This window comes from Peromyscus leucopus, chromosome 9 (assembly GCF_004664715.2).
Source record: "Peromyscus leucopus breed LL Stock chromosome 9, UCI_PerLeu_2.1, whole genome shotgun sequence".
Classification (NCBI taxonomy): Eukaryota; Metazoa; Chordata; class Mammalia; order Rodentia; family Cricetidae; genus Peromyscus; species Peromyscus leucopus.
In genome coordinates, this window is record NC_051070.1 from 6,027,094 (window position 1) to 6,050,872 (window position 23,779).

Below are 23,779 nucleotides of genomic sequence, written 5' to 3' on the forward strand. Positions count from 1 at the left end.
TGTTTGTGTTGGCTTTTGCAAGTGTGAGGGAGAACACATTCGTACAGCATCTACTACAGGATCTTGTAATAATTTTCTATTTTTATTGCTTATTGGTAGTCTTTTACTGTGCCTAGTTTGTAAGCTAAGTAGATCACTGTGGGGGCGTGGGGGGGCAACATATGGAGGGTTTGGTGCTGTCTGTGGTTTCAGGCATCCTCCCAGTACCTTGCCCCTGCCGATGACCTGCTGCAAGGTGCTAGTGTCTCTTCTTGGTTCTGTCCTTCTCCCTTATGTACACTCCTACCCTCACATGGTCTGCATCCACTGGAGCCTGACTCCCACTGCCTCCTCTTTCTGGCAGCCACACCCAGAGCCTCTTCCTCCATCTCTTCTGCTCTTAGGGGTGCTGTCTAGATTTTTTTTTTTAGAGAGTTTTAATGCCATTGTATCCATATCTGTAGGTTGCTGTACCCCAAGTCAGCCTGTGGTCAGAAATATGAAATGCACTTTGTGGGAACACAGACAGATCTGTTTGGTACCAATGCAAAGAAAACGATAGGGATGATCAGCCTGGCACTGTGTGACAACAGACGTCCCCAGCCAAAAAAAACTGCCAAGAACGACGGCAGGAAACATCCACTGTTGGAAACAGAGACTTGAGATGTGAAGAACAAACCATTTGCTATCTGTAGCAATGGGACTTTCTTTTTCTTTTCTGTCTTTCATTCTTTTCTTTTCTTTTTTTTTTTTTTTAAAGACAGAGTTTCTGTGGGTAGCCTTAGCTGTCCTGGAACTTCTTCTGTAGACCAGGCTGGGCTGGGACTCACAGAGACCTGCCACAGCAGGACTTTCTGTATGACTCTGTGTGTTTGTGCACTTCCTACATGCCAGCCATTGGTCTGGGCAGCAGGGGAGTTGCATAGTACAAACCATTCCATCCTAAAAGCCCCTCGCCAGGTGGTGGTGGCACACTCCTGTAATCCCAGCACTCAGGAGGCAGAGGTAGGTGGATCTCTGTGAGTTCAAGGCCAGCCTGGTCTATAAAGCAAGTTCCAGGACAGCCAGAGCTGTTACACAGAGAAACCCTGTCTCAAAAAAAACAAAACTAAACAACCAAAACACCCCTCCCTCCAAAAAAAAAAAAGTCCCCTTCTTTGATTTATGTGAATAAAAAAAGAATCAAAGAATTGAATGGCCTTTAGCTTCTAGAAGTTCAGAGGGAATTGTAAAGAACAGTCATTGCATGAAGGTGATTCGAGACAGAATAAATATTTTTGGAGATGTCCAGATTCTCCCTTGTTATTTGGAGTGAGGTCTCTGGACTCTGAGTGAGGTGAAAGTATAACATTTCAGGTCAGCACTGTGCATTTTTCTAAGATCCTGGGCATTCAGGTGTAGATGAGAGAGAACCAGTGTCCTAATGAATGTGAGTTACTGCGGATTCTGTGAGTTACTGTGAGTCTGTGGTCTTCAATATCTGGTGAGTTCCCTAATGTATCTGTAGACTGAAGAAAGCCAGGGATCGTCATTTGCATCCTAGCAACTGGGATTAAACATGTAGTTTTGTCCCACTGGACATCATGTAGAAGGTGATCATGGCACAGATTCCATGCCCCATGTCTCTTCAGTCAGAACTCTTGTCTTACATTTATTTTATAGGTTTGGTGTATGTTTTTTTTTTTTATAAGATTGTTGATACTCAGATTTCTCATCATTTAAAACAAATGGAAAAGCATTGGGTTTTTTGATACTTAGTAAGCCAGTCCATATCGAACACCTCACCCCCATTCCAGGTGGTAGTCCAAACACAGCCCTTTGTCCATGCAGTATGCATATGAATGCAAATTTAAAGTTAAGCTACTAAACAGGGTAAGGCCCAACAGATTAGGCTGTAGTATGTTCTGAAAATATATCCAGACCGTTGGGGACACCAGAAAGGAAAACAAACTCCCACCAAACAGTGTAAGAAATCTATCTTCATACATGTACATTAGGTATATCTTTTTTCTTTGCTTTGCTTTGCTTTGCTTTTTAAGGCAATGTCTCATGTAGTTCAGATTGGCTTTGAACTTGATATTAGCCAAAGATAACTTTAAGTTTATGATCTGTCTGCCCCTCCAGCCTGGTGCCAGGATTGCAGGCATGCACTACCAGAACCAGTGTATGTGATACTGGGGGTCTAACCCAGGGTTCTGTGCATGTCAGGCCAACTGAGCCACATCCCCAGCCAGGCATTGAGTATGCCTTTGCCAGAGCATATGGAGGCTCAGTTTTGGTGCAATTTTAAATACTTAAAGGTTTTCTGTCTCCACATCTCTAACATAAAATGGAGGTAACAGCAGCTTGAGACAAGGAAAATGTACCACTCAGTTCTACAAAGCCAAAGTCCTTGGGGGTACAAAGTCCTTACTCCTGTACCCAAGTAAGCTAGTTGCTTCCAAAGACATAGCAGCAATTAAGAACAATTTTAAATTGTTTGGTTCCCAAAATACTAGTTGTGGGTCAAGAAAAGATGCATTTTACAAAATCAGAAGCTTGTAATCCAGTTGAAATAGTTTCTGCCAAAGAATCGTAATTTTTTTCAGAGCTTTGTTACTTAAAGGGTTAGTTAGTGATTTAGTGTTTACAAAACTCATCATTTACTGGTTTTAGTAAGCCTATGCCTTGCAGATATATGATACTCCGTTGGTCAAGGCTTCCAGTGCCTGGGGGTTTAGTCTCTGCTGAGCTGGTTCTGATGAGGGGAGGTGGGCTGAATGGTTGGTGGGGCGGCTGACTGCCCTAGAATGTGGACTGAGCATGTGCTGGTCCTTGCAGAAGCTGGAGGACGCCTTCACAAGGCATATATGTGCCATGCCTTTCCGTCTTTCCTGTGCCTTGGATACCTGCCTCCTTTTCAGATTGCAGTTCCTCATAGTGTCTACTTGAAGTCACTTTTGGTAAATTAACTGTGGCCAGTGCTATGTGTCCTCAAGAAGTTATCCAAAGCCTGCCCCATAGATAAAGAAGTTCAAGTTGGTAGCAAGTTTCCCGGAACTGTGTTTGTTAGCAAGGAGAAAAGACTAACACCATGGTAGATGGAGCTGAAAAGATGGGAAAGCAGAGGTGTGATCAGAGTGAGGATACACAGCCAGAAAGAAGGCCTGCCATCTCTGTCTCCCTTCCCCAATGTTCCTAAAAACCTGATAGGATTGATATGACAATTAAGATGCAAATTAGGTTATTTTAAATAAAAAACTTTGACGTGCTGGTAATTATGAATGATCAAGATAAGACAAAATTGCCTTTCATAGTTCATACTGGGAGTTTTCACACAGGTCTAGGACATGGTTCAAGAAGTTGGGTAGGGGTAGTGGTAGATCAGTTTCAAAGGATTGTGTTTGGTCTTGCCTTGTTGACTTTAAAATGCTTTGTAAAATAATCATGTGTCTTGAGTAAACCCAGGAAGAACTATGCAGGTAAGACTTGGGATACTAATGGAACAGGAAATGAAAGCAAAGGAAGTTCAGAGAGAACCAGAAAAATAAACACGACCATTGAGTAGCTCTATCCTTTGATAAAGGGCCAACAGGAGTGATGTTCCTCATGCTTCTCTCCACTGTGGTGGGGAAGTCCCCAGAAGGCTGGGCAGACGGCACCCACCCCATCAGGAAACATTGCAGCTCCTTGGGCATGTGACATTGGCCTTTGTCTGCTGCATCATGAACAGTATGGTCCATGACCTGTGAAGCCTCCTTCAGAATCTGTTTCTATGTGAAAATCTGGTGGCTAGGAGAGCCCCGACCAGATAGAAGGCAGGCAGTTTTTGGGGGAGAAGGCCAAAAGGTCTGAAGTTGAATGTGTCTGATCTCTACTTCCTCCTCTGGGTCATGAAGAGTCTTCAAAGCAGAATGTCAGAATTTTAGTTCTACCATTCGGAGGTTATTAGCCATGAGGGTCTTTCACACCCCCATCAGCATTGAGCTCCCACAATAAAGTAACACCCCACAAATACACACTACCCCTGAACTTATCAGAAGACTCTGGCCATGATCTCGTTCATCCTCCTGATGCATGGTCCTGACCTATGCGTGAAAGACGCATTCACCCATTGATCGTTTCCATTTTACAGATAAGGGATTTGAGTTTAGACTGAGTTTGACTAGGTCCTCTGACGTCCTGTTGCTTCCTGTTGTCAGAGGAGGATGAGGACCTGTGTGACCTCATTCTCACGGCCTTTTGTTTCACATCTTTGAACCTCACCATGTCGGTGGCCTGTTCTGACAGAAAGCTAGCCTGGTTAGAGGACCTCCACAGCTCCTGTCTGTCCTCACACTGGGATGGCTGATTTTTTTTGTGTCGAGTATTAAATAAAGTCTAGGCTGACCCACTCTTAAAATGGCTTCTTCACCTCACATGACCACAGTCATCCTGGTTAGCCTGATGACTCAGCTGGGCTCTCATAGTGCTGTCTTGCACCGTCCTTTGTCCAGCTGCACTCTACCCAGAGCACACAGGTTTGTTCGCGCTGTTGGACAGTGCGCTCGCTCTTAAGGGTAGGCTGCTTGGATTTAGACGCCACACCTCACCAAGAAGGTGGCTCATTCACTTGTTCCCTCTTTCTCTGGTCTGCCTACCATTGGCAGCAGTCCCATGAGAGACCACCCTCACTCAGTGTGGTGACCAGCCCGAACCTGGCACTTCTGCCTTCCAGCTCTTTCTGCTCTCTGTAGGTTAGCAATCAAAGGTAAATGCTCTAACTCAAACAGTCCATTTTCATGTGCCAGCAATGGGACTCGGCCTCACACACGCCAGGTAAGATGTAGATATGGATCAGTTCTTAATATCAAAGGGCTCACCAAGCATATCTGCTCTTACCCTCAAGGTCAAGCATGGCATGTTTGGGTGGGACTTTGATTGCTGGTACCTAAAACTGTTTCTGTGTTAAAGAATGGAGCTCAGAGGGGGAAATACTTAATAAAGTCTATGCCATGAATGAACCTCAGAAGTGTCAGATTAAGTGGGGGAAAATGGATACAGTAGACAACGTATTGAATTATCCTATTTATTTGAAAGGTACTGTAAAAAAGACATAGAGACATAAAGTAAATTCATGGTTATCTGAGGGCTGGAAATAGTTGTGAATGGCAGGAGACATTGGGGAGGGGTGGTGATGAGGGAATAGAATGTCTTAAACTTACTTTGAGTGATAATTACATTATTTAGTAAAGTTAGTAAGATATATTGAGTTATGAAAAATATACCTCAGTTTTAAAAAGTTCAGTATTTTTATATGTAAAAATAATACCTTTAGAAACTGAAACTGAAGCAGGGAGGGTGGCTTGGACAGGAGAGCACTTCTTGTGGAAGCATCAGAACCTGTGTTTGGATCCCCAACACCTACATAACAAGCCTGATGTAGCATTGGGCCCCCGCGAGCCTGGGAGGAAGGAGGCTATAGGACTTGCTGTCCGTCTAGTCTAGCTGAATTGACAAGTTCTAGATTTAGTGGGAGAACCTAACAAGAAAAAAGGCGAAGGGTGAAAGTTAGACATGGGTACTTCATGTAACTATACGGAAATTTGACTATGGGAGAGAGGTCAGAATTCTAGTTCTGACACCGGTTCCAGATTATATTCTACAGTCAGTTTCTAAAATATAACCCTTTGTAAATTTGTATTTTGAAAAGAAGTTTGATCACATCTGCTATGAAATTTTGTCTGTGGACAAGACAGAAAAGCAGAGTCATGTGGGGGGACTCTGTATGACAAGGTGGACTTCAGAGCAGCCAGCCCATCCCCATTTTCCTTTACTCTGTACTTCCTGAACAAATCATGCGTACTGGCCACCCCGCCCTGTGGGGCTGGGGTACTTGCTGGAGACTGGATTTGCGGGTCGAAAGGGTTGCTCTCTCAGTTGTTTATTCATGTTTCCTTCCGCTCAGTCTGCCTGTGCAGTACAGTGTTAGAGTAATGTGGAATTCTTTTTTCCTTCTCTACTGGCGGTTATGCGTTGTACATGGCGATAGGTCTCACGAGAACGATTCCTCTCAAGGGCAGCATGTTCTTTGAGTGCACTCACCACCCAGCATCCCCTTCTCCTCGCCTGCCACTCTCCTCTCGGACTAGTCGTCATCTTTCCCTCAGTCCATCTTCTGTTGCCATGTCTCGTACATACGTACGGCTTTTTAAAATGTGTGTGTACAGTCTAGGAGTCACAGATGTGAGAAAACATGCGACATTTGTCTGATTCCAGCTTAGTTCACAAAATGTGATCATTTCCAGATGCTTCCATTTTCAAGCAAACTGTAATTTCATCCTTTTTATGTGCAAGTATAACTCCACTTTGTGTAATATACCTGGTTTTCTTTAATCACTCGTGTGGTGATGGACACCTGGGCTGGTTTTGTATTTTATACTTTGTGAATAGTGAGGTCATAAACATGGATATGCAGATATCTGGTGCGTTGAGTAAGAGTCTTTTGAGTATATTACTTAGAAATGGTTATATTGGGTCAAATGGTAATTCTGGATTTGATTTTTGTGAGGTACCTCCATATTGATTTTCATAGTAGCTAAATCAGTTATGTTCCTGTCAGCAATGTATAAAGGTTCTTATCTTCCCAGCATCCTTTGCCAGTGTTTTCTCCTAATGATAACCATCTGACCAGATGTTATTCTAATTATCATTTCTTCTGCAGCTAAAGAGCTAGGAGTTTTGCTTTGTTTTTCATGTTTTCTGGCCATTTGTACTTAGTCTATTATATTATTATATTGGCCCATTATTATGACTCCTTTTGTGTGTGTACATGTTCATGTATGTGTACACATGTGCGTAGGCATGTGTAAGTGTTGCATAGCTGTGTGTGGAGGTCAGAGGTCAGTGTTGTTTTTCTTCATCATCGTCATCGTCGTCATCATCATCATCATCATCATCGTCATTATTACTATCTTTCTTTGAACTTGAAGCCAGTCAATTCAGCTAGCCTGGCTGGGGAGGGAGCCCCGTAGATCCTCTTGTCTCTGCTCCCCAGTGCTGATGAGCACAGGCTGTTGAGCCTGTATTTTTATGAGTGCTGGGGACCTGGGGTCCAAGCTCACACCCTCATGCTTGCATGGAAAAGCTCTTCACTGCAAGAACCATCTCCTCCCTTCCAAGCCCAGCTGTCGATGGGCATCTTTGCTTCTTTGGGGATTTAGGTTTTTTGAGTTACTTATATATTCTAGGTACTAATCTTCTGTCCTAACGTACTTTGGAGCAGTGGTTCTCAACCTTCCTAATGCCATGACCCTTTAATATAGTTCCTCGTTTTGTGGTGACCTCCCCCCCCCACACACACACCATGAAATTATTCATTGCTACTTCATAATTATAATTTGTTACTGTTAGGAATCATACTGTAAATACCTGATGTGTGACTCCCCAAAGGGGTTGTGACCCACAGGTTGAGAACAGCTGCTTTAGAGGAAGGTGGTGCTGGGAAAACTGGATATCTACATTAGAAAGAGTGTAAAGTCCTTCCTGTGAGACCCAAAACAGATGGAGGAGAGTAGGCCAGATACAGACTCCCTGATACAACTGCAGTCGCTCAAGAAGTAACACAGAACTGACAGGTCGGGGTGCCTGGAACTGTTTGCACAGCAAAGGAGATACCAGGATGAAGAGACGCCTCCACAGAGGAAGAAAACTGCTGAGGCAGGGGGTTTGTCTGATTTTGTTCTGTGTTTTAATGTATATCAAACATGCTATCTGGCCTCTGTAATGGTGACTGGGCAGAATGGGGGTGGGGGGTGGGGGGTGGGGTTCCACTCCACACAGAGGCATGCAAGCAACCCCTGGGGGGTGGGTTTGAATCCTGCACGCTGGCCTCAGGTGAGGCCGTCGGAGGCAGTGGCCAAGGGAGGACCTGGTCAGTGAGGGAACCTGTGGTGTCAACAGGCTTCTTTGAGAAGTCTGGAAAGGCTGTGATTGAGTGTATGGAAGGCCGCCATGTCAAGAGAGATTAGCAGCGCTGAGGGCAGAGTGTGCGGCAGTAGCATTTGGGTGTTCTGGAAGGCAAGGCTCAGTGGAATGTGAGCAGGCAAGCTGTCTCTAACAGAATAGTTTAAAAAGGACTGTGTGCTCCTGGGAAACCCTCTCCCGGCTGCTCCCTTCCCCTGACACATTCCAGTGGGGACCACATGTCATTGGGATGAAGAGGCGAGTCAGAGTGTGGCGGGAACTCATCATAAGGGTTTGATTTGGAGACCTCTGAACACATGACTGGGAGGCCTTGAACTCTCAGCATCGCAGCCCTGATTTCAAAAGGCAGAAAAATCTGCAGACACTGTTCTTGCGTGCTTTCTGCGAGGAGGGTGCTGTGAAACCCTCCTGCCCTGCGGAACTTGTTCTCATTGGTGGATGAGAGTGAGGTGGCTGGCCTGGCTGTGTGGAGAGGCCTTTCCTCAGGGGTTTGCATCCCCTCTGTGTTTTCTGTTGATAGCTACCCTTTGGTAGCTCAGCCCTGAAGATTCTTGAACCAGGTAAAATGTAAAGGGGTGGTTTTCATGTAGTAGTCACCTCTAGTGAGCCATTTTGTCCTTTTTAAAAGGTAGTTTCAATATTGCTTTTGACATTTTTTTTTTAAGCTGAATCATACATCTGGTGTGTCTGACTCTTGCCCATGTTTTCAAAGTCTAACTTTCCCCCTTTTAATCGTGTATTTAATGATTTTCATTTAGTTTGGTTTGCATGTCTTTGTGTGTGGTACATGTTGTGAGTGTGGGGATGCAGCTGGAACAAGGCCTCTGGTGTCTTCCTCTATCGCTCTCTGCATTAGTGTCCTGAGAGGGTCTCTCATTGAACCAGAACATTGCGGTTTACCCTCAGCTGGCTGGCCTCTAGCTTCTGTCTTCCACCTGGCTCCCCTCTCAGGACACATGCAGCTGTGCCTGGCTTTCTACCTGGGTGCCAGGGATTCCAGTTCAGGTCCTTACAGTTGCTGAGCAAATGCTCTTACCCATGGAGCTGTATTTTTCTTCTTTCAGTCTCGTTTCTTTGCGAAGTTAAAAACTAGTCCACAAAACCCATAGACTATATAGGGGAATGTGTCTATCTAACTGTAGTGTTTTCTCAGATGTATCTGATTGGGATGGGTCAGTCTCTTCCCTCTCCAAGCCTGCTGTAGGAAATGGTGGACAAGGCATCCTTGGGATCCTCAGACTCTCAGACTCCACTGCAGCTATTGGACCAGAATCCACATTTTAACAGTTGAACTTTGTCTCCGGGCGGCATGCTTCAGAATCCAGCTAAAAGTCACCATTCCACCTTTTTGTTTGTTTGCTTTCCGGCACTTGTTAAAAAGTGCCTGGCATCGTGACAGGATTCTCTCACACTCATGGGGCCATCTAATCCTCAGGACAAGTTGCTAAAGGAGGTGTTATTGAAGCTCAGAAGAGTTGTCACTGAGTCTGCCAAAGATGTCATGAGATGACACTTTCTGGACTCAGTCGGAGACAGGGAAGCTGAGGCCTGCTTGCCTTTGATGTGCACACCCTGTGCTTCCGAGTAGAGCCAGGTGCTCTGGAAGGATTGCAGAAAGGATGCTCCATCCCAGTGCTGACTAGAGTACCCCGGGGGGCTCATGTCACATCTGTACCATGGCCTCCCTGAGCACCAGCCAGAAAATAGCTCAGGGAGTTGCCTGCCTCAAAATAGACTGTCTCTATACCTGTCCATCCATCCGTCCATCCATCCATCCATCCATCCATCCATCCATCCATCCATCCATCTCTGTGTATTTCAGTTTTTAAAACTATATCATTCAAAATAAGAATTGCTTGCTAGAAACCAGCTTTGGTGCCTTCCGAAGCCTTCACTGCATGCCATTATCTTGGGTTCTTCTTCACGGGAAATGCAGTGGATGGTAGGAACTGATCTTTAATCGTGGGGTATTGTTTCTGTTTCCTGCCTACCTTTCCTTTCATCTCCTTGGATGCTCAAGCCTGTAGCTGTCTGAATGAATGACATTGGCTCTGTACCCACAATGCTGCTTCTCACTCAGAAGCCTTCTGAGTTTTCCTGGCATGTGAGATCCAATGAACCAACCTTGGGGAATAAAACACTGATCTTACAATTTATATTTAGAAAAATTAATTCTCATGATTAAAGAAAACTAATATAGCAATTGGAATTCATTAATTTCTGTGTTTGGCATTTTTTTTTTTTTATCTACCTACTTTGTACTTGGATTGATCTAAAAATGAAGGAACATTCTAAAACCCTATCATCCCAACACTGGCACAAGTTTTTCCCATTTCCCGTCTGTGTGTGTGTGTGTGTGTGTGTGTGTGTGTGTGTGTGTGTGTACGTGTGTGTACACATATATATGTTTTTTTTTTTAAATCGGGGGCCACATTGTAATTCTCTGTCTAGCACCATTTGGTAGTATTTTTATTTCTCTTTAGATATCATCCCATATTCTTTTTCTTTGCCACTGACATCAGCTTATTTCATATGAATGCCTAACATATTAAATACATATGCATTTAAAATATTGTTTTGATTTGTTTACAAGTTGTTTCTCTTAAAGGGTCTATCTGGGGAGATGTGTAATTTCTCATATCCTGTGTTTGCAGGAAGAATTTTAAATCGTTTCTCCAAAGACGTCGGACATATGGATGACTTGCTTCCCCTGACGTTTCTAGACTTCATCCAGGTATGTCGAGTGATAACCACGCTCTCAGATGCAGAACTGAAGTACCTGTCTTTTTCTTTCTCTTTTCCAGGGCCTTTCCATGAGGGAAAGGGGGTGGCTGTGGGGCTGTGGGGCCGGAGGTGTGTAATGTTACCTTATAAAAGGCCGTGTTTGTAGAAGGAAGGTGTGGTTAAGATTCGGAGGCTAACTTAGCGTGAGTGATAGTGTGTGTAGGAGTGGCTGTGCGTTCGTGTCAGGGTTGGTTCATGGCAGCTACATGCTGGTAAGTGGCTTTCCATCTGCCTCCCAGGGATCTGGCTTGGATCCGATTTACTGTGAACACATTTCATAATATAGAAACAATCACCTCTCACGGAAAGATAGCCCAGATTAACTAAATTATGCATTGTATTGCCACAAAGGGCAAATATTTACTGCACCTTTTTTTTTTTTTTTGGAGGGGGTGGGGTAAAACCAGGTGTGGTTACTGACAAAGAACAGATTAGCAATAATAAGGTGAAAATAATACTTTGTTAGCAAGGACAATAGAAGAGCGGTTATTGCAGATTCAAAGCTTTAAATGCGGGCATGTTTAAGCCAATAATAGAGTACAGGATCAAAGTCTTCTCAGAAAAGACTTTTTTTGTTTTCCTGGGCAACTTTTCTTTTCACACATTGATTACTCGGTCTTAAGGTGTCTTTAAAGAGGAATCCCACAGAAATGCCTTCTTTTTGCGTGTTGTTTTGTCTGTGAACTTGAGGTCCAAAAGACTCATGTCAGGTCACCTCATCTCTCATCTCCTCATTCAGCGTTGTTGCGCCTGCGGTTTATCTGTTTTTGCTTTGCTTTCTCCTGTCCTTTAATTCTGTCTGCTTTGCAGTGACTCAGGCAGGGGATCTTTTTGTTTTCCCCCGAGCGTTTATTTTGGAGAAGAAATGCATCCATCAAAAGCCGTGCACACGTTAAGATCCCAGCTGCTTGCAGCTCCCTTGCCATGAGATTGGCCCCTTTCACTCTCCTAACCGCCCGTTCACAGCTGTTCTCACCAGCAGCCGAGCTGCAGGCTAGGGGTGGAGACGCCACAGTGGGGTCTTCAGCTATGCCCAGGTCTGGCTGGATCCTTCCTCTTTTCTCCTGTGCTCAGCCTTCTTCAGGTCCAAGCCCAGGTTCTCTTCTGTAGTCACTGGTCTCAGGAACTGAAGGATTACTTAATTTGGGAAACTGGCTGTGTCAAAAAACCAAACAACCCAACAGCAGGCTACAGTGATTGCTGGAATCTCTGTTAGTCACAGGGAAAGAGAGCCCTGGCTATCGACTGCAAACAGCATGGCCCATAGGTGGAGCCATCTCTTCCCGCCCACCGGGGCTCACAGGTGGGGTCTTTGTACTGCAGATAACCACGCCAGACTCGTTGGCTTCCGTGAACTTGTTTTTAAAATGTATCCTTCTGGACTTAGCTGTGTTCCTTGTCCCCTGGAAGCAGCCCTTCACTACAGAGTTGTTTCCCCCACCCCTTAGAATACAGAGAACTTTAAGCACATGTCTTGACAGAGATTACTAATTACTTCTAGAAGAATTTGCTGCTGGGCGGTGGTGGCGCACGCCTTTAATCCCAGCACTCGGGAGGCAGAGCCAGGTGGATCTCTGTGAGTTTGAGGCCAGCCTGGACTACCAAGTGAGTTCCAGGAAAGGCGCAAAGCTACACAGAGAAACCCTGTCTCAAAAAAAACAAAAAACCCAAAAAAAAGAAAGAAGAAAAAAGAAAAAAAGAATTTTCCAGGGGTTCTGTTTCTCCACAACCGTGGCTGGCCCCACTGTGTGTTTAGCAGAGTGAGCCTTGCTAATAAGAATCCCTGGTGTGTTTTTGTATGGCTTGTGGCTGGATATTCTTTTTTTTTTTTTTTTGGTTTTTCGAGACAGGGTTTCTCTATGTAGCTTTGCGCCTTTCCTGGAGCTCACTTGGTAGCCCAGGCTGGCCTCGAACTCACAGAGATCCGCCTGGCTCTGCCTCCCGAGTGCTGGGATTAAAGGCGTGCGCCACCACCGCCCGGCAGGATATTCTTGATGTTAGTATAAAACATTCTCAGCATTGTGAGGAGAGAAAATTCTCCTCCTGTTGTACTTCAGTTTAACCAGATAGAGCAGGATCTTTATCCATCGTCCGCTCACAGGCTTGCTGCGCTTCACCACCGTTTCCTACTTTGGGTGCTGATTAGCCAGTTTCTAGACTCTGCCCCAAAAGTGAATCCTGATGCTGTTGTCCTTCCCAAAGGAGTTTCACATAAAGGACAACTCAGTTATCAATTATCATACAGACCTGTTGTCACTCACTGTCTGCAGGTGTCTCCAATAAACCTTCCTGTAATCCTTTCAGGAAGAAATATTTTCTCCTTTTAAAAATAGTATTAGCTAAATATAAAGGCACTGATCCCTGCCGTTGTTTTGGGTCTTTGAGGGACATTTCCCAACATCCGTTGTTTAAATGGTTGTCAGGAGGAATCAAGTGAAACCTAGTGACAGGGTTGGAGCTGCCCCTTGGCACTGTGCGGGCACAGCCTTCCTGGGGAGGGTTTGCATCTGATGACGGCCTGGGCTTCTCGTGAAGAATCGCTGTGATCTTTTTGAAGTATTTGGTGCCTGTTGCTATATGATCGAGCAAAGATTTTTATGAAAGCCACAAAAAAAATAAATAAATTTAACCTACCCTCAAAGAAAGGCCAACAAAAATCCAAATGTAAATTGATTTTTTTCCCCTTTTTAAGCCAGATAGGACTCTGTCCGTACGAAAACTGCCCAGTGGTGTTCTGGGATTCTTAATGGAATCATGTAAACTTAAAATAAACACTATTATGGTAAGCACATAGAATGAAAACTAATTTTCCAAATCAAATACATTATATTCAATTCATTTTCCCCAATCAACCAAATGTTGAAAACCTGTTAGTTATAACAGCAATCTCCTGGAAATTAATTAGAAGCCTATTAGCTCTGCTAGCTGAGGCGGATGGCCGGGGTTGCTCCTTACATTTCTAAATAGTCTCTGGAATTAAAGGCAGCAAGGTCAGAATGACAGCCAGCTTCGCTCACCTTGTGGCTGGCCTCACACTGGAGCTTCTGGGGTGTGGGTGGACATGTGGGGGCTGCTTTTCAGAACATTTTGTCTACTCTGTCTCAGTCCTTTAATACATTTTTAAACATTTGGACTAAGAGTATAGCCCTCCCGACCATGCGTTCCTGAGACCCTGAGTTCTATTTCCTGTTCCACCAAAACAAACAAAAGGGGGGGGGCACTTAACAATAGCAACAGAAATCTGAGAATTAGCCGTCAGATAAACCATTCAGGTCAGAGATTATTCAGGTCAGAGACTATTGCCCTTCAACAGTAGCATCCACTGCCTTGCATGGACCTCTGAGGTGGTTGCAATTTTCCTCAGGTCTTGTTTACCTGCTCATCTCCTGAGCCAGTTTACTGGGTCCCCTGAAGGGTTTCCTTAGCTTCTTTCAAAATTGACCTTAGTGGCAAACTTCCTGTGTGCCTTTGTTCTTAATGTCCTTAGCAAACCCTGCTGCTGACATCAGGAGGCTCTGGGTCTTGATGTCTTTCATCAGATCCTGGAGGTAATTAGAGCTCCTCCTATGTACAGGTAATTTCCCAGGATACTCCTGTGCTCAGTTTAGCTAAAACAGTTGAGATAGATGCAGCTGGAGATGAGGCAGTACCTACAGATGTTCAAGGAAGTGAGCATCACCCAGCACTCTGTAGCTCGAGAGAATGTGGCAGCGTATGTGCCCACACGTAGAGTGAAACCGAAGTCCATGGTTGAGTGCTAGACAGCTGAGCAAGATTCCAATAGAGACTGCCTGGCTCATAGTTCTTCCCTATAGAGGATGTGCATCTGCACACGCTTTTCTGGATAATAAGATCGGGTGGCTGCAGAAGTAAATAATGTAACTGGAGTCATTCCTGGGAGCTGTGTAACCCTGGGTGCCTCCCCACCTTTTCTGAAAGGTGATGACAGCTGAGCTGGTTTTGTAGGTCAGCTCAGAACTTGAGTTTCCAACTGAGTGTGATCCTGAGGAGTCCAGGGGACGGGTCTGAGGATGGGACCCTCGGTTTGTGTCGGGGTGCCTAGAGTCCCTGTGCTCTGAAGAAACCAGTCAGGAGTCTGGGCAGAGATCTGCCATGCCACCGATGGGATGACCAAGTGAAGGAAATTCTACGTACACTGTGACCAAAGTTCCTGGCCACACAGAAGTCTAATTTTGTCCCTCGGGCTTCAACAAAAGATTGGGTTTATGTGGACGTGGGCAGGGTTTTGTTTTAAAGTATTGACTATTGGTGTTTGTAGTGATGAGACACAATGTGATGGCACAGCCAATTTTCAAAGTTTGCGTCTTTGCTACCAGTCATCATTGTGAGAAGTATAAATGGAACAGGGTGAGAAGAGGTGTCTGGGAGACTGGGCTCTTGGGGCACACATGTGGATTATTAATGACTAGACAGACACACTTTTAGCTGACAAGCTGTTGCAAGGGTTAGAACAGAACTGAAGGGTGTTTTGAATAAAGTATAAATACATAATTGGAAATAACAGCTACTTATTGGAAATTAAGTTATGTTGGAATTGCCTGACTGGCAGCATCTCTCCGGCGTAAAAAGTGTTGTTCAAAAGTCCTTCATCAAGACAGAATAGTTTACTGTAAGTTAAAGCTAGATGGTGTTGCAGAAATAGGAGTTAAAATATCAGTGCCATCTGATCCTCTGCCCCTCGGATATGAGAAATCAGGAGAGACAACAGTCTTGGAGCAGGAATTGGCCTTTGGAAGATGATTGTATTGGTGAGCTAGTCGCGCGCGCGTGTGTGTGTGTGTGTGTGTGTGTGTGTGTGTGTGTGTGTGTGTGTGTGTGTACTTAGATAGATAGATGATAGATAGATGGATAGATAGATAGATAGATAGATAGATAGATAGACAGACAGATAGATGATAGATAGATAGATAGATAGATAGATAGATAGATAGATAGATAGACAGACAGACAACAAGGTCATTGACTTGTAGTTTTAAGTCTAGCACAAAATTACACCGAAGAAAAAGGGGAAGATATAAAGATGACAAAAGGTAGACTATTGAATGTATTATGAAAAGGAAAAAGAGAGAATATGGATATGATAAGATAAAAAGGGAGATTATGGAATCTACTTTTAAAAAGGAACTACTTGTTTTAAATAAGATAAGTAATGAAAATTTTTTGGTCTGAGTTTATCAGACGTTACTGGACTGGACATTGTTAATATATATAATGGAGTTTTTATCTGAATCTGTCAAATGTTAATGGACTAGACATCATTAATGTAATTTTTGGCTGTATATATTGTATATACTTATTGGATAGTTTTTCTTGTATTAGTTATAAGCTTTCTTTAATTTTAGACAAAAAGAGAGGAAATGTGGTGGTATTGTGTTCCCCAAAATATTGTGTACCTTAATAAACTTGCTAATAATAAAAAATTTACAAGGTCATTGACTTGTAAATTTTTTATTATTAGCACAAATTTCAGTAGCATTAATTTAGTTTGTTCTTTTTTAATACACGTTTTATCTTCCTGCGTGTTTGCTCTCTCAAGCATCCCATGTACAAGACAGAGGACAGCCTGTGGGCGTCATTTCTCTTCTTCTACAGTGCAGTTCCTGGGGACCAAATCCAGGTCATCATGCTTGGTGACAAGTGCCTTTACCCTCAGAGTCCTCTCACCACCAGCCCGCCACCCTACGTTTTCTTAAAGTCGTTACTAAATTATTAATAGATGCCAATAGATGCCATTAATGGAATTTTAGTACCATTTTAATTAAAATAGTTAGAACTCATTATTTTTAGTAATAACTTTAATAAAAGAAATAATTTTTAATATTTGATGGGAGGATGCTATGTGACTTTATTTGTAACTACTTCACAATATATCTTGGCTTTTTCCCAGAAGGAAAACTTTTTTAATATAAGCCTATGACTTGGGGATGGACTATTTCCCATTCCTGTAGGCCGACCACGCCCCCCCCCCCCGGCCCTAACACTGAGTTTCAGAGAGGGACAGGGATGAGTGTGATGGTGGTGTGTGAGTGTGGATGTAGGTGTGGAGGTGTGTGTGTGCGCATGTCCTTCATTTAGCATGTAGTAGCTGTTTCTGGGAAGTTGGGTAAGATGGCCAGTCTCACCCAGGGTCAGGGAAGCAGTTTGGGTGAGGTGAAGCTCCCATGTTTAGAGAGAAAACCAAACAAAGTCGACAGGGGAGAACATTGATGCTGTGGGAGCCACAGGAAGGCAGGCGTGTGAAATGCCAAGGTGTGGCGCCCTCCCTCATGCAGGGATCCCTGGTGACGGTAGAGCACAGCACGTGAGCAGTTGATACGGTTAGGAGAGGGTCCGGTTTGGAGTGCAGGCCTGGGCCCTTGAGCGTTTTAGTCTTGGTGGAGGATTGGCCGGAAGAGTAAGAGGTGTGTTACAGGGAAAGGTCATGTGAAAGTCAGGTGTGTGGGGTGGGGGTGGCCGGCTGCCTCCTTCCTCCCAAAAATGGGATCAGAGAGGACGGCCTGAATCCAGCAGGGAGCAAAGCTTGAAGCCCCTGGGAGCCCCCTCCCCTTGTGAGCCCAAATCATTTCAAAGCTGGTACACAAGTTTGAGGACTCATTTCCCTGAAAGGCCTGAAAACAAGGCGGGGGGCCATTCCAGCAAAGGAGGTAGACTTGTGAGTGACGTGGAGGGAGGATGCGCTGCCCAGAGCCCCTCATGACCACTTCCCCTTCACCGAGGAAGATGCAGGAGGCTGGCGGGGAGTCTTCTGGCTTTTTTTAAAGGATGCACTGAGTGCCAAGTGTGTTGTAACTAAATTTTTGATGATTCTGCTTGGGCTTGACATGGGATGAACTTCAGTCATTTTAATTTTTACCACTCCTTACTAATTTGTTCCGATACTTCTTCTCGTTTACTAGCTTCTCATGCCCTTAAATGAAATCTGAGTTATTGCATGGAGCATGTCGTGATCACAGGAAACCTCCCTGTCACTGGTCCTCTCTTCGGTCTGCTTCGCTGTCTGAGCCCCGTGGGGTGTGGCGCAACCCACCCCTGCCTTCTGAACCCAGCAGACATCTCAGCTGATTCCAGCACTTAGCTAAGATTTCTCCCCGAACCCAAGAACTCAATAGGTTGCAGTAGATGAATCTTCTTTCCATTAGTGTTCAGCAGTGCTGGGGCATCGCTGTGCACAGAGGAAACCTCAGAGTGTTGGACACTGTTTTGTTTTGTTTTGTTGTTTTTTTCCTAAGAGACTCTACTTTCTGTGTTCTGGGGGAAGTGAGGAAGAGCAGTGGCATTGCTAACAAGGCCTCAGCCTGTCTGAGTGGAGCCACAAGTTGAGATATCACCTGCAAAGTCACCGTTGAACAGCTGAGTGCCAGCCTTTGCCTCTGGTTGTTTCTGTACCTTTGCTAATAAGCGGTCTAGCTGGGGCTTCTGTTTGGGTCACTCAGTGCGCTCTCCTCCTGTCTCATGGCTCTCTGTTCCTCTTGCAGAGCTAGTCAGTGCTCTGCCTTCCACGGCTGACGCCCTGTCCCACAGTCACCCCACGAGTCTTACTAAATGTGTTCACGATGCTCGCCATTGTAACTTGATAATGACATACTTACCATCCAAACTGGTAAGATGTAAGGAGTAAGTTGACAGGTTGGAAGCTTTGGAAAGACGCAGTAACGGCTTCACTAGGACTAGGTGTGGTGGTGCACACCCGAAACCCCAGCCCTTGGGGGGCCAAGGAGGTAGCTTTCCAAGTTCAAGGCTCTCTTGACTACCTAACTACTAGACTTTGACCACAAACCCCCAAAATGCTCAAGTAGATATTCTTTTTTTTCCCCTGCTTGTAAATTAGGTTTGAATGGTGTCTTAGTTACTGTGCTGTTGCAGTGGTGAAACTCTGACCAGGGCAACGTGTAGAAGGAAGCATTTAACTGGGGGCCTGCTTACAGTTTGAGAGGGTGAGTCCGTGATCATCATGGCGGGAAGCATGGCGGCAGGCAAGCAGGCATGGTGCTGGAGCAGTAGCTGAGAGCTCCCAACTGATCTGAAAGTTGAGGTGGAGAGAGAAAGACTGGGCCTGGCATGGGATTTTGAAACCTCAAATCCCAACCCCCCAGTGACACACCTCCTCCAACAAGACCACATCTCCCAGTCTGTCCTAAATAGTCACCATCTGGGTACCACACATTCAAATATATGAGCCTGTGGGGGCCATTCTCACTTAAAACACAGATGGGAATAGTGAATAGGGTTATAGTGGAGGAATACATGAAGACCCTGTACAAAGAGCTTGCTGGGGTCTTATGAGTTGTAGAAGACCCATTATATACAAGGCTACTCAGAAGGCAGAAACAAGCAGATCTCTGTGAGTTCAAGGCCACCCTGAGGTAGATAGCAAGTTCTAGGCCAGGCCTGTACATGTTTTAAAATAAAGCAAAGCTTCAGGATTTTGTTATTTCTGAGTTGACCTACATTCTTTGGTCATAGTTTCTGGGTTTCTTCTGTAGCCCTGCCTGGAGGAATTGGACAAAGCTTTGTCCCTGAACCCCAGAAAGTGGAGAAGGCACACGTGACAGGAAGCTCGGGGCATGGGATATTTGCAATGAGACCATGGGATGGAATAATGGCACAGAGTATTGAGATTAAAACATCAGAGGAGACGAAGATGGTGGGTACAGAGGGGCCAGATCTCGGAGAGACTTGTGTCTCAAGTGCGAGACCTTAGCTTTGTAGTGGTGGGTAGGATGGAGGGAGCACTCAAAGGATCGGATTATGTCAGCACAGGCAGGCTGGAGAGGTCACTGATTTGGACATGCCCTCACATGTGCATCTACATAAGAATGCCATGGTTAAAACAAACCCTGTTCCCGACTGGAAAGTCTGCCCTGCAGGGCAGTCCATCCCACAGGTATATGTCAATCACAAGACTTTTTAAAATAGTTTCTCATGTACCCCAGGATGGCCTTGAAATCTCTGTGTAGCCAAGGATGACCTTGTACTTCTGATCCTCTTGTCTTCAGGTCCTAAGTCCTGGGACTAGGTGGTTCACAGATTACACAATGCTGGGATTCAAACCTAGGGCTTTGTGCATGCTAGGTAGGCAGCTCTGCTAACTGAGCTGAACCCTTACCCCAAGATCATCCCTGAGGCCACCAGATAGTGTCTTGTTTAGTCACATCATAGTTGCTGGATACACTGGAGCTGTTCTCAATTCTAGGTGATGAAGATAGACTGTTTAGAAAGCGAATGCATGCAGCCAGTCGGTGGTAGTGCACACCTTTAATCCCAGCACTCGGGAGGCAGAGCCAGGAGGATCTCTGTGAGTTCAAGGCCAGCCTGGGCTACCAAGTGAGTTCCAGGAAAGGCGCAAAACTACGCAGAGAAACCCTGTCTTGAAAAACAAAACAAAAGTGAATGCATGTATTCTTTTTTGTGTCTTCCTACTTGTGGCCACAGAGCCCTGAAGACCACTTCAGGCAGTGTGTTTGGCTCTTCAGGAAAAGCTTCAATGGTGTGAGGGTTGAGTGTGCTACTGTGTGACTCTGTAGGTAGCAGGGTGGCACGTAGATAAGTATAAGATTCAGGTATCATGTATGGTAGAGTTGGGAGCCAAGAAACCTCCTTTTCTAATTCACATACTCTACCGCTTACCACCTCTGTCCTCACAAAGCCACATACTATACATCCTCACAAAAGGTGAAAGAAAAAACCTACTTCATAATGATTGCAGTAAAGATAAATGGCCATCATTTCAATATAATTGTCTTCCTTTAGTTTAGTTGTGTTTTAGAGGTAAGGTTCCAATATATTGTACAGGGTGGCTCAGAACTCCCGGGCTCAAACGACCTTCCTGTCTCAGAGTCTCATGTCGATAGAGTGACAGGCAGGCCTTTCCCATCATGTTCGGCTAAATCCCCCCCCCACACACACACCCCAGGTTCTGGAGACCTAACCCAGAGCTGGGGAACTACTCCACCACTGAGCTGCATCTCAGTGACATTTCAACAAAATTTGTCAAATTATGAAGAATATCCTTTTTAAAATCCAGCATTATTTCCAAGTGAGAGAAATAGTTTGATAATGGTAACCATCTTATTTTCCGTGTGTTCCATTAAGATAACTATCTGACACATACCAAACCCATAAGTACCACCATGTGAGCTTGTATCCCAGATGTTGGGTTTGTTGGCCCTGATGATTTTAATGGCTATTTTCCATTCAGTACCACACCACCGGGATCCATTGTTTTCAGAATAGACCATTGAGCAGTAAATATTTCCTATTAATCTAATTTCCATACTATTTCTGAAGCCTCTGTGGTTCCCAGGAGCACCGAGTAATGCGTCTCACTTATCTGGAATTCTAGCAGCTAACTAACATCCTCACTTCCAGGGGTCTTCCTACTAACAGAACAACTGAAAATGAAGTTACGAGGCAGGAATCGCAGTGGGCATGTTAGTGGGCCTTGGGAGGGGTGGGGGATTTCTCTGAGGGTGCAAACTTGCATGCAGCTGCCTTCTGCAAAACGCTGTCGCCAATTTGGGAGAACTGCCTTGCAAAACCTTTCTTCTTCCTCACCTCACACCCCTCATCCAAAAAAAAAAAAAAAAGGCCAGCAGCTTGACTGAGCCTAAATAACTGACTTTTCATATCCTTTCACGGCACACAAAGGGCTAATCCTAGGCTACTTGAGCCACCAATGCAGGCAGCAGTGGGACCACCACTGAACATGTCATCCCCTCCTCCCTGCACACAAAACACATTGACTGCCGCTTTATGAAGTGGAAACGCCAAGCCAAAGGAGATGTGAAGGAGGCATCCTCAGTCACTTCTTCCTGGAGTGGGGAGAGGAGGGAGGGGGAGAAAAGCTGCTGCATCTGGATACGGGGAACAAAGCCGGCCTAAGACTCGGGGATAATGGGTTGGGTCACCGTCCTTTATAGAAGCACAAGGGTGGAACTGCCCGGACTTGTCTCGGTCCCACTGACCCTTGCATGGCTTTGTGTGGGGATGTCAGGGAAAGTGTGTACGAAGCACAGCGAACAATGACTTTGTCATTTGGAGATTTCTACGGTTTGTTCACCCCTGCCCCCCACTCCCACCTTCAAATCCCCTCAGACAAAGGACAGTGTTAGTTAGGTTGCTTTGCCCTCATTTTCAAAGCTCTCTGTCTTTAGGAGTAAACTCATCCATTTTAACCGAATCAACGGTGTTTTTCATGCTTTCAGAAACCAACAAAAGAGTTTTTACTCGGTGCGTTGGCAAGGAGGGAATCATCTGGGAAAGTGCCAGCCTCAGAGATAATGCTGGTACCAGCTGCCTGGTTGAAGTGGGTCCCCTGGTTGTAGAGAGCTGAGTTGACCGTAGAGGCTACTGGAAATATTGACCGACACTTGACCCGGGGGTGGTAGGATTCACTTGGACCTTTCTTTTCTGAACGTAAGAGGAGATGGTTGGGTTTTGCCAGTCAGGTGGTTAGCACACTTGGTCGTGTGATGACAATCCCTAGGGATCCTCACAGGCTTGTAGGTTGGCAATTGATGTTCCAATTTGTCCCAGCATGTGAGCTCTAGTGATAACAGTCATAGTTTAATAAAAAGGTGATTAAGAACAAAAAACTAAAGGGTCTGTCTCATTCTTATCAAGCCTGGTGGTATTCTACAAGAGCACAGAACTTCGCACCCCAATGTTGCTGGATGGTGTGTGTGATCAAACAGTAGAGGTCATTCACTGTGCCCTCTCCTCTTGGGGTCTTATACCCTCAGCCATCCTAGACAATCGTGAAGTGTGGAGAGGAAAATGGCTACATATTTACTCATGTAAATGGGGGGCCTTACAGGTCTCTATATACTACTGTTCTTGCTTGTATTCGTATTTGTCTATTTTTCTGGTGAATTCTCACCATGAGATGAATAAGAAAAGGCTAGTGAACTTGCTTCCATTTTATTAAAACCATACTTTCTGTTTTACAATCTTTTATCCTTACTTATTGAATGTTTGTCTCTGCTCCAGTGCATTGACCAGAGGACTCCTGGGAGTCGGCTCTCCCCTCTACCACATATGTCCCAAGGTTTAACTCGGGTTGGCGGGGTTGGCCACGTGAGCTGCCTCACTGGCCCCAGCTCTTTCCATTGAATGTATGACGTGTCTTTTTAATTCCATCTGGAACATAGTTCACCATCATGAATACTGTCTTCTAGCTTCTGATTCAGAATTTCATAATTTGCTTCATAACTCAGTCCTCTCTCTGGCTTCTGATGGGTGTTTGCTGGGTGTCTGAAATCAGTCTTGAAGCAGATGGTACAGCTTCTGCCTGAGGTGCAAGATTCAGACTCAGAGAATTATCTCCCAGTGCTCAGGAGCTAAGTTTGTTTGGAGATCACATTGATTTTTTTTTTTTTTTTAGTCTTCAAACTGGGTCCTCTTCCTCACTCTCGATGCAACCAAAATAAATCATTCTTGGCCCTGTGACTGTGCATTTCCCAGCACATTCCCACGCATACTTGGGAATGGAATTCTGGTGGTGTCCGTTTCTTTCTGGCCCTGACAGTATTCTTACCTAGATGTAGTTTGCCTACAATAAAATAAGCATTCCCCTTTAGCTCACAGGTTTTAATAGTCATGTATGTCTCTATAACCCCACCTCTTAGGAGAGTAGAGAGTTCCCAGCACCCTGATCAGTTTTGTTCACCCCTCTGTAACCGGCATCTGTCCCACACCACCCTCGGGTTTCGGACAGCACACATTAGTTTCCTATTCTTGTGCTAAAGACATGGAATCAGTGCAGTGGGTAGATTTCTGTGGCTGAATTACTTTGCTATCAAGTTCTTCGTTCCTTGAGTGTTTCAGTGATTAATTTAGTTCATTCATTCATTCTCTCTATCCCATCTGTCTTCTTCCCACCCTCTCCCCCTGAATGATATCCCTAAGTTGGAAGATAACACATCTTATTCATCTGTTGATTGATGGACGTTTGGGTTGTTGTCAAGTTTTAAGAGCAACTCAACTCTTCTTGTATCAGTATTTATGGGCACATATATTCTCATTCCTTTGAGATAAAATACCTTGAGTGGAA

General features: G+C 44.8%; 1 protein-coding gene across 1 annotated transcript in view; it reads left to right on the forward strand.

The window, feature by feature from the left end:
• Window positions 1–23,779, forward strand: part of Abcc4 (ATP binding cassette subfamily C member 4) — a 227,867-nt gene that overhangs the window by 140,954 nt on the left and 63,134 nt on the right. The window contains exon 20 of the mRNA XM_028868209.2: window positions 10,578–10,657. Within this exon, the coding sequence (XP_028724042.1) occupies window positions 10,578–10,657 (80 nt within the window). The remainder of the gene's footprint in view (window positions 1–10,577; window positions 10,658–23,779) is intronic.